Consider the following 12,161-nt stretch of genomic DNA (forward strand, 5'->3'; position numbering starts at 1 on the left):
GGCTATACACTACGTGGCTGGGCTATACACTACGTGGCTGGGCTATACACTACGTGGCTGGGCTATACACTACGTGGCTGGGCTATACACTACGTGGCTGGGCTATACACTACGTGGCTGGGCTATACACTACGTGGCTGGGCTATACACTACGTGGCTGGGCTATACACTACGTGGCTGGGCTATACACTACGTGGCTGGGCTATACACTACGTGGCTGGGCTATACACTACGTGGCTGGGCTATACACTACGTGGCTGGGCTATACACTACGTGGCTGGGCTATACACTACGTGGCTGGGCTATACACTACGTGGCTGGGCTATACACTACGTGGCTGGGCTATACACTACGTGGCTGGGCTATACACTACGTGGCTGGGCTATACACTACGTGGCTGGGCTATACACTACGTGGCTGGGCTATACACTACGTGGCTGGGCTATACACTACGTGGCTGGGCTATACACTACGTGGCTGGGCTATACACTACGTGGCTGGGCTATACACTACGTGGCTGGGCTATACACTACGTGGCTGGGCTATACACTACGTGGCTGGGCTATACACTACGTGGCTGGGCTATACACTACGTGGCTGGGCTATACACTACGTGGCTGGGCTATACACTACGTGGCTGGGCTATACACTACGTGGCTGGGCTATACACTACGTGGCTGGGCTATACACTACGTGGCTGGGCTATACACTACGTGGCTGGGCTATACACTACGTGGCTGGGCTATACACTACGTGGCTGGGCTATACACTACGTGGCTGGGCTATACACTACGTGGCTGGGCTATACACTACGTGGCTGGGCTATACACTACGTGGCTGGGCTATACACTACGTGGCTGGGCTATACACTACGTGGCTGGGCTATACACTACGTGGCTGGGCTATACACTACGTGGCTGGGCTATACACTACGTGGCTGGGCTATACACTACGTGGCTGGGCTATACACTACGTGGCTGGGCTATACACTACGTGGCTGGGCTATACACTACGTGGCTGGGCTATACACTACGTGGCTGGGCTATACACTACGTGGCTGGGCTATACACTACGCGGCTGGGCTATACACTACGCGGCTGGGCTATACACTACGCGGCTGGGCTATACACTACGTGGCTGTGCAATACACTACGTGGCTGTGCAATACACTACGTGGCTGTGCAATACACTACGTGGCTGTGCAATATACTACGTGGGCTGTGCAATATACTACGTGGGCTGTGCAATATACTACGTGGGCTGTGCAATATACTACGTGGACATGCATATTCTAGAATACCCGATGCGTTAGAATCGGGCCACCATCTAGTAGTAGTTATATTCTTGTACATAGGGGCAGTATCATAGTAGTTATATTCCTGTACATAGGAGCAGTATTATAGTAGTTATATTCTTGTACATAGGGGCAGTATTATAGTAGTTATATTCTTGTACATAGGAGCAGTATTATAGTAGTTATATTCTTGTACATAGGGGCAGTATTATAGTAGTTATATTCTTGTACATAGAAGCAGTATTATAGTAGTTATATTCTTGTACATAGTGACACTATTATAGTAGTTGCATTCTTGTACATAGAGGCAGTATTATACAGTCTTATACAGGGCAACATCTTCTACTGGGATGTTCTAGGCCATTTATATCAACTCTCACCACCTACTTAATTGGATGCAGTGACACATATGTCTCTAAACCTCCTGTCACGAAATCAGTAACATTGATAAGTTTCAGAGAAAATTATTCTACGTGATCTCAGTATAGACAGTGACAAATCTTCCCTAACTACATAAATAATTCAGTCACTCACCTGCTCTGGATTCTGCACTATGTATCTACGCACTGTCTCCTGGGGATATGTCTGGATCTCCTGAAAAACAGGGGTAAAAATACAATTAACTACAAAGTATCCAGTATAGAGACACAAAACTACAGATCCTTCACAACAGATACCAATATAACAAGGGGGCAGTATTATAGTAGTTATATTCTTGTACATAGGAGCAGTATTATAGTAGTTATATTCTTGTACATAGGGAGCAGTATTATAGTAGTTATATTCTTGTACATAGGAGCAATATTATAGTAGTTATATTCTTGTACATAGGGGGCAGTATTAGAGTAGTTATATTCTTCTACATAGGAGCAGTATTATAGTAGTTATATTCTTGTACATAGGAGCAGTATTATAGTAGTTATATTCTTGTACATAGGGGCAGTATTATAGTAGTTATATTCTTGTACATAGGGGCAGTATTATAGTAGTTATATTCTTGTACATAGGAGCAGTATTATAGTAGTTATATTCTTGTACATAGGAGCAGCATTATAGTAGTTATATTCTTGTACATACAGGCAATATTATAGTAGTTATATTTTTGTACATAGGAGCAATATTATAGTAGTTATATTCTTGTACATAGAGAGCAGTATTATAGTAGTTATATTCTTGCACATAGGAGCAATATTATAGTAGTTATATTCTTGTACATAGGAGCAGTATTATAGTAGTTATATTCTTGTACATAGGGGCAGTATTATAGTAGTTATATTCTTGTACATAGAAGCAGTATTATAGTAGTTATATTCTTGTACATAGGGGCAGTATTATAGTAGCTATATTCTTGTACATAGGGAGCAGTATTATAGTAGTTATATTCTTGTATACAGGAGCAGTATTATAGTAGTTATATTCTTGGACATACAGTTGTGGCCAAAAGTATTGACACCCCTGCAATTCTGTCAGATAATACTGAGTTTTTTTCCTGAAAATGATTGCAAACACAAATTCTTTGTTATTATTATCTTCATTTAATTTGTCTTAAATGAAAAAAACACAAAAGAGAATGAAGCAAAAAGCAAAACATTGATCATTTCACACAAAACTCCAAAAATGGGCCAGACAAAAGTATTGGCACCCTCAGCCTAATACGTGGTTGCACAACCTTTAGCCAAAATAACTGCGACCAACCGCTTCCGGTAACAATCAATGAGTTTCTTACAATGCTCTGCTGGAATTTTAGACCATTCTTTGGCAAACTGCTCCAGGTCCCTGATATTTGAAGGGTGCCTTCTCCAAACTGCCATTTTTAGATCTCTCCACAGGTGTTCTATGGGATTCAGGTCTGGACTCATTGCTGGCCACCTTAGAAGTCTCCAGTACTTTCTCTCAAACCATTTTCTAGTGCTTTTTGAAGTGTGTTTTGGGTCATTGTCCTGCTGGAAGACCCATGACCTCTGAGGGAGACCCAGCTTTCTCACACTGGGCCCTACATTATGCTGCAAAATTTGTTGGTAGTCTTCAGACTTCATAATGCCATGCACACGGTCAAGCAGTCTAGTGCCAGAGGCAGCAAAGTAACCCCAACACATCAGGGAACCTCCGCCATGTTTGACTGTAGGGACCGTGTTCTTTTCTTTGAATGCCTCTTTTTTTCTCCTGTAAACTCTATGTTGATGCCTTTGCCCAAAAAGCTCTACTTTTGTCTCATCTGACCAGAGAACATTCTTCCAAAACGTTTTAGGCTTTTCAGGTAAGTTTTGGCAAACTCCAGCCTGGCTTTTTTATGTCTCGGGGTAAGAAGTGGGGTCTTCCTGGGTCTCCTACCATACAGTCCCTTTTCATTCAGACGCTGACGGATAGTACGGGTTGACACTGTTGTACCCTCGGACTGCAGGGCAACTTGAACTTGTTTGGATGTTAGTCGAGGTTCTTTATCCAACATCCGTACAATCTTGCGTTGAAATCTCTTGTCAATTTTTCTTTTCCGTCCACATCTAGGGAGGTTAGCCACAGTGCCATGGGCTTTAAACTTCCTGATGACACTGCGCACGGTAGACACAGGAACATTCAGGTCTTTGGAGATGGACTTGTAGCCTTGAGATTGCTCATGCTTCCTCACAATTTGGTTTCTCAAGTCCTCAGACAGTTCTTTGGTCTTCTTTCTTTTCTCCATGCTCAATGTGGTACACACAAGGACACAGGACTGAGGTTGAGTCAACTTTAATCCATGTCAACTGGCTGCAAGTGTGATTTAGTTATTGCCAACACCTGTTAGGTGCCACAGGTAAGTTACAGGTGCTGTTAATTACACAAATTAGAGAAGCATCACATGATTTTTTTGAACAGTGCCAATACTTTTGTCCACCCCCTTTTTTATGTTTGGTGTGGAATTATATCCAATTTGGCTTTAGGACAATTCTTTTTGTGTTTTTTTCATTTAAGACAAATTAAATGAAGATAATAATAACAAAGAATTTGTGTTTGCAATCATTTTCAGGAAGAAACTGAGCATTATCTGACAGAATTACAGGGGTGTCAATACTTTTGGCCACAACTGTAGGAGCAGTATTATAGTAGTTATATTCTTGTACATGGGGGACAGTATTATAGTAGTTATATTCTTGTACATAGGGGCAGTATTATAGTAGTTATATTCTTGTACATAGGAGCAGTATTATAGTAGTTATATTCTTGTACATAGGGGCAGTATTATAGTAGTTATATTCTTGTACATAGGAGCAGTATTATAGCAGTTATATTCTTGTACATAGGAGCAGTATTATAGCAGTTATATTCTTGTACATAGGGGCAGTATTATAGTAGTTATATTCTTGTACATAGGAGCAGTATTATAGTAGTTATATTCTTGTACATAGGAGCAGTATTATAGTAGTTATATTCTTGTACATAGGAGCAGTATATAGTAGTTATATTCTTGTACATAGGAGCAGTATTATAGTAGTTATATTCTTGTACATAGGGGCAGTATTATAGTAGTTATATTCTTGTACATAGGAGCAGTATTATAGCAGTTATATTCTTGTACATAGGAGCAGTATTATAGCAGTTATATTCTTGTACATAGGAGCAGTATTATAGTAGTTATATTCTTGTACATAGGGGATAGTATTATAGTAGTATTATAATATAGTAATATAGTATTATATTCTTGTACACAGGCTCTTATATAAAGTTTGTCAGTCAGCCTGGGGGGACGATACTGGGCACATCCCTCTTCTTCCAGCATGAAGCAGATCAGAGGTGGACACATTACAGTTAGTTGATAAAATGCTGAATATTTTGCTGCACCAGGTTCTAGTGTTTGGCTCCTGGAATCTTTGGATCTGAGATAATGGGGTTGGTGTTTATATAAACATGGAGATTAGTGAAATTCCTGGTTACATTGTAACTGGTGCAGCTGTGATGTTACATTGTGTCACACTCTCTATCTCCTGTTAGATGGAGGAAAGTATTGCAGGAATCAGGATTCTTCATTAATAGCTGAGAAGCTCCATCTTGGACTCAGTGTTAGGCTGCGTTCACGTGTCCAGTACTTCATCATCCATTAAAAGTTTACTTTTAGATTCATTCTAACAAAAAAGTTGTGCAGACACAATTTTTCTGCCCAGCGAACTAAAACGGATTTGAACTGGATCCATTTTGAACATTGAAGTGTATGGAGAACGGATCAGCTAATTAGCCAGCAGTTTTGTTCCAATTCAAACTGATCCAGTAATAAAAAACAGATTCTTTCAAATGAAAGAAAATCTGATGTATAATTAATGGATCCGTTTCCATGGACTTCAATGTTATTAAAACGGATCCAGTTGAAATCAGTTTTTTTTTAGTTGGACAAAAGAGTCTGGTCTGCTAACAGTTAATGATGGATCCGTTCTAACAGATGATTACTGGACGTATGAACGTAGCCTCACTTTACTCATGTGGCAGCTCGGTGGCTCGGTGGTTAGCACTCTATGGTGGCTCAGTGGATAGCATTGTAGCCTTGCAGCGCTGGGGTCCTGAGTTCAAATCCCACCAAGGACAACATCTGCAAGGAGTTTGTATATTCTCTCCATGTTTGCGTGGGTTTCCTCCCACATTCCAAAGACATACTGATAGGGAATCTAGATTGTGAGCCCCAACGGGGACAGTGATGATAATGTGTGCAAACTGTAAAGTGCTGCAGAATATGTTAGCGCTATATAAAAATTAAGAGTATTATTATTATGTTGTTTGCAGTTTCTGCCGTTCTTGTTTTGTTCTCCAACATTCCTAACTACACAGACATGTCGCTGCCCGGAGAGGAGAGGTTACATTGCGTCTGGAAACAAGATATCATAAAGGACCAGGGGGGAATATTCAGAAGACAAGAAACCTATCGATTTCTAGATAAAACGTGATGGATATGACTCTTACCATCCAACGCAAGGAAGAAAATATAATCTACAAACAAGACGCCACACAGATTTAGAGAAGCGAAGAGTACAGCAGTTAGCTGCTGTATCTAATCCCATCATGTGTCATCCTGTCCCCTGACGAAGGTTGTTTTTGCCGAAACGCGCGTTGGGGCGGAGGCAGGTTCGTGGAAGGTCCCTACATTGCGGTGGGTAAGCCTCATGGGTATTTATTGATTTTGATATGCGCATATTACTACTATGATGTAATTGGTATTAACAGCGGTACTTTTTGCGGCAGCATAACCACTTTGGGCTTATTATTGCTGACCGCTCATACTAATTATGTGTGGCTATTACTCCGCATTTGCTGGTAACTGTTGTTTTTACCGGTCACTTCCGTTTTCATGGGAGTGGGTATCCCACCGTTTGCAGTGATAATTATATGAGGACTCTATCCCCTTTTATTGTTAGATTACGTACTAGGACCTTTCCCTAACCTATCTCCTGCCATTGTTTTGTGACACTCAGCTTGTTTCGTTCTTTTATTGCCCTCACACATCAATAGTCTATAATGTTTTAATCAATAAAGTATTTTTTTATACTCTAATTTTCACCTGATGTCATCTTTTTCTTGGTATAGTACTGCTGAGTTGTGTATCTAATCCCATCATGTGTGATACTGTCTGCTGAGATGTGAAACTAATCCCCTCATGTGTGATACTGTCTGCTGAGATGTGCATCTAATCCTCTCCTGTGTGATATCGTAAACTGAGATGTGTATCTAATCCTATCCTGTGTGATACCGTCTGCTGAGATGTGTATCTAATCCTCTCCTGTGTGATATCGTAAGCTGAGATGTGCATCTAATCCTATCCTGTGTGATACCGTCTGCTGAGATGTGTATCTAATCCTCTCCTGTGTGATATTGTCTGCCGAGATGTGTATCTAATCCTCTCCTGTGTGATATCGCCTGCTGAGATGTGCATCTAATCCTATCCTGTGTGATACCGTCTGCTGAGATGTGTATCTAATCCTATCCTGTGTGATACCGTCTGCTGAGATGTGTATCTAATCCTCTCCTGTGTGATACTGACTGCCAAGCTATGTATCTAGTCCTATCCTGTGTGATACTGACTGCTGAGATGTGTATCTAATCCTTTCCTGTGTGATATCGTCTGCTGAGCTATGTGTCTAGTCCTCTCCTGTGTGATACTGACTGCTGAGCTGTGTATCTAATCCTATCCTGTGTGATACTGACTGCTGAGCTGTGTATCTAATCCTATCCTGTGTGATACTGACTGCTGAGCTGTGTATCTTAAGGGTACTGTCACACTCTGCAACTTTCCAACGATCACGACCAGCGATACGACCTGGCCGTGATCGTTGGAAAGTCGTTGTGTGGTCAAACCGTACATACTCACATTCCGGTGTCAGGTCCCTTCAGGTCCCTTGCCGTCTGCTTCCCGCTCTGACTGAGTGCCGCAGTAAAGTGAAAGCAGATCACAGCGGTGACGTCACTGCTGTGATCTGCTCTTACTTTACGGCCGGCAGTCAGTCAGAGCGGGAAGCAGACGGCAAGGGACCTGACGGACACCGGAATGAGAGTATGTACTGTTTTTTTTTTTTTACATTTACGATGGTAACCAGGGTAAACATCGGGTTACTAAGCGCGGCCCTGCGCTTAGAAACCCGATGTTTACCCTGGTTACCCGGGGCCTTCGGCATCGTTGGTCGCTGGATAGCGGTCTGTGTGACAGCTCCCCAGCGACCACACAACGACTTACCAACGATCACGGCCAGGTCGTATCGCTGGTCGTGATCGTTGGAAAGTTGCAGAGTGTGACAATACCCTTACCCTCTCCTGTGTGATATCGTCTGCTGAGATGTGTATCTAATCCTCTCCTGTGTGATACTGTCTGCTGAGCTGTGTATCTAATCCTCTCCTGTGTGATACTGTCTGCTGAGCTGTGTATCTAATCCTCTCCTGTGTGATATCATCAGCTGAGCTGTGTATCTAATCCTATCCTGTGTGATACTGACTGCTTAGCTGTGTACCCATCATGTAGCATTCGGGGTCAGAGAAGCACCCTGCAGCACCCATCGTGTTATACCGCTGCACCCGTCCTCTCCTGTCGGCAGGGGCTGATGTCACCCCAGAGTTCTGCATGATCCGGACCTGCAAGAATGTGAGGTTCCTCCTCCTGCAGATAATGAGGAGTCTCTGGTCAGACTGGTTTCTCATGAACAATGTGCAGAATAATCTCGGCCCCAGGCAAATGTCAGAGCAAAGTGCAGGAGGATGAACTGTCAGTCACGAACTACAACCCCCAGCATGCTCAGACGGCTGCAGGAATACAGCAGTGACTCAGATGCATCAGCTCCATTACTCCAGTCACACCTAGAGCTGCTGACACCGGGTGCTGCTTCCAGTCCAAGCTCAGGCGTCATCGTGCCCAGCTGACAACATCAGACAAGAACTACATCTCCCACAATGCACTGCTGCAGACCCTGAGCTCAAACCTCCACCTCCCGCTCATGAATATCTGATCCCTGCGGCAGAAGCTGCTTAGGAACCTCTTGGATTCACTACAAGTCAGATTTAGGTGTTTTCGTACCGGTTCAGGGTTTTGGACAATGTAGCGTCGTATCGTTCCCTGCGTGTACGGAGCCTGGAGGTCCTGAGAGACAAAAGATACAATGTTACTGTGAAGCTGCAACAATCACATTCAGCGGAAACAGTCAGCAGCGGAAACAGTCAGCAGCGGAAACAGTCAGCAGCGGAAACAGTCAGCAGCGGAAACAGTCAGCAGCGGAAACAGTCAGCAGCGGAAACAGTCAGCAGCGGAAACAGTCAGCAGCGGAAACAGTCAGCAGCGGAAACAGTCAGCAGCGGAAACAGTCAGCATGCCACCACATAGGACGGCAGTGCCGGGGCTGGACAATAGGAATGATACCGTTTATGCAGAGATCGGATCTGTAATACATGAGATATGCAAATCAGGATGGAAGTGCACTGGGGCGTGTCGGAGCACCTAGATGGCTTCTTCCACGCCCACAGGCACTACTAGCCTGATTTGCATATGGCCTCTTCACTGGATAAGCTCATTTCTGTTGGCCGTAGCACTACTGCCACATGTAACAGCAAGGTGGTGTCAGATGGACACTGCTGCTGTGTCGCTACAATGTATTCAAGGGGACGTTCACATGTAACAACTCTAGAGACCACACGTGCAGATATAATGCACCCAGCTCTCCCGCCGGCCTCCCACATGTACCCAACTCGCCCGCTGTCCCCCATGTACCCAACTCTCCCGCTGTCCCCCATGTGCCCGGTTCTCCCGCTGCCCCATGTACCCAGGGTCTTACACCGACACCCCCCATGCACCCAGCTCTCCCGCTGTCCCCCATGTACCCAGCTCTCCCGCTGTCCCCCATGTACGCAGGGTCTTACACCGACACCCCCCATGTACCCAACTCTCCCGGACCCCCATAGACCCAGCTCTCCCGCCGACCCCCGTGTACACGGCTCATCCTGCTGTCACTCACCTGCACCTGCTCCGGGTTCTGCACGATGTATCTTCGGATCGTTCCTTGTGTGTACGGGCCGGGAGACTGCACCTCCTGCAACAGACACATCCAGTTACCACTAGTTCTGAGGTTAAAATATTCACACAACGTGAAAACACTGAAATCCAGAATCGGCCACATTGACCGACATCATTAAAGATAAAGGATCGGAACCGTAATATAGGAGAGCGGAAGTAGCAAATGTCTCCCCCATCCTGCATCAATGCGAAAACAACCTGGGACTGGACGGCAGAAAGAGACATTTGCTACATACACATTTATCAGATTTATTGTCATAAAACAAATTCTCATATTCTATCCACATATAAGGTATAATCAGCGCTGGAGCGTAATAAGAGGGGCTGATACCAGTCACATATGGTGTAATGTCTGGAGGTTATATCAGTACTGGAGCGTTATAAGAGGCTGATATCAGTCACATATGGTGTAATGTCTGGAGGTTATATCAGCACTGGAGCGTTATAAGGGGGGCTGATATCAGTCATATAGGGTGTAATGTCTGGGGGTTATATCAGTACTGGAGCGTTATAAGAGGGGCTGATATCAGTCACATAAGGTGTAATGTCTGGGGGTTATATCAGTACTGGAGCGTTATAAGGGGGGCTGATACAAGTCACATATGGTGTAATGTCTGGGGGTTATATCAGCACTGGAGCGTTATAAGAGGGGCTGATATCAGTCACATATGGTGTAATGTCTGGGGGTTATATCAGTACTGGAGCGTTATAAGGGGGGCTGATATAAGTCACATATGGTGTAATGTCTGGGGGTTATATCAGTACTGGAGCGTTATAAGGGGGGCTGATATCAGTCATATATGGTGTAATGTCTGGAGGTTATATCAGCACTGGAGCGTTATAAGAAGGGTTGATATCAGTCACATATGGTGTAATGTCTGGGGGTTATATCAGCACTGGAGCGTTATAAGAGGGGATGATATCAGTCACATGTAGGTTCTCCCCCTGAAGACATGGGATATATAGTTCTGGGGGTCCGGGGGCTTTATTCTTTACATGTTACTCATGCCATTGTAAAACAGTCTTGCTTCAGCATGAACGGCTGATAACAGAGAATAAGATCACAAAGAACACAGAGGGAAAGTGACTACAAGTCCGTACAGCTTCACACCTGCAATATTAATGGCACCTGTCCGGATGTGGAGAATTAGCTCCCAGCAGCGCTCATTGTGTGTCCTGATACACTGAGTACATTGTAAGAAGCTGGAACAGGAGTTATCCCCGAGCAAACACCGAGACCAAAGAGGAGAACGACTCAAGAGCCTCCTCACCTGCTCCGACATGGAGGACGGCGGGGCCCAGGGCCAAGAGGCTCCTGATAATGAGTCACAGCCTGGACAAACCCTGCACCGCGCTCCCCTGCGCCTGACCCCCGTACACAGGGTCCACAGCAACCGAAACTCCGGGGTCACCCTGATAGTGGCCCCATGTGTTATCAGGGGCCCAGACTAACGGAGGACATCTACGTACCCCCACCCAGAGGGCAGACGCTCCACCGGACACCAATGAGGGTTAACAGTGTTACTATTTATGTGTTATACTTATCAATTCTTACATTATATGATTGGAATATTATGTGCTATATTTATCAATATTTACACTATGTGATTAGATTATTTACATCTTTACAATCCAACACTGGGGGGGATTTTAGAGATTTATTGTTTTGTCTGTGACTTTCACCTTGAAATTACACAAATATTCCATGCCGCACGGACCCCTGACCCGTGCCCCAGGGGCCCGCGACAAGCTGTGGCCTGTGCGGTAATGACTGCTTACTGCTTCTGTACTGCGAGGACAACTCCCCCCATCCTCCTTAACACGGTCACAATGATTTATGGAGTTATTAACACAAACATTGAGGACATCTCATTCATTCAAGTCAAAAGTAAGAACAAATCCTGAAAAAAAACAAAACCCCAGCGCTGCGTCATTCAGTGAACGTCAGTTCCGGAGTCTCCAAATTCCAATTCAGCACTTTTGTAGTAATTTCTATGTCTGGGAAAGCTGGGTGACCTCCAGTATGGCCTCATTACGACTTCAGCTTTCCCAGACCTCAGAGAAGACAAAACTCTCCTGTCCTGTACATCACCTGCCCCAATACATTGTAACAAACACTCAGCTGTGAGAAGTAATACGTCTGTATAGGTGTTCAGCTGCTGGATAGAAAAATATACATTCCTGTTCTACAACAGTAAGTAGAGATGTTGAAAACCAGCAAAAAAGTTTTAATAAAAGTTGAAAATGTTTCATTTTGCAATCACAATTTAATATGAACTGGAAAACCTGTAAATGGGGCCGAACAGCAGCTTCTCCGTTACAATGTTTCACCAACTTTACAGAGCACTGTCAAATACT

General features: G+C 44.2%; 1 protein-coding gene across 9 annotated transcripts in view; it reads right to left on the reverse strand.

The window, feature by feature from the left end:
- POF1B (POF1B actin binding protein) overlaps positions 1-12,161 on the reverse strand; it is an 84,584-nt gene that overhangs the window by 51,432 nt on the left and 20,991 nt on the right. For 8 of the 9 annotated variants that reach the window (XM_077286484.1, XM_077286490.1, XM_077286489.1 and 5 more), the window contains 3 exons: positions 9,745-9,819; positions 8,814-8,876; positions 1,829-1,888 (listed from right to left, as the gene is read on the reverse strand). In XM_077286484.1, coding sequence (XP_077142599.1) covers positions 1,829-1,888; positions 8,814-8,876; positions 9,745-9,819 — 198 coding nt within the window. The remainder of the gene's footprint in view (positions 1-1,828; positions 1,889-8,813; positions 8,877-9,744; positions 9,820-12,161) is intronic. The other variant, XM_077286491.1, reaches the window with a different exon arrangement.

This window comes from Ranitomeya variabilis, chromosome 2, assembly GCF_051348905.1.
Source record: "Ranitomeya variabilis isolate aRanVar5 chromosome 2, aRanVar5.hap1, whole genome shotgun sequence".
NCBI classification, from domain to species: Eukaryota; Metazoa; Chordata; class Amphibia; order Anura; family Dendrobatidae; genus Ranitomeya; species Ranitomeya variabilis.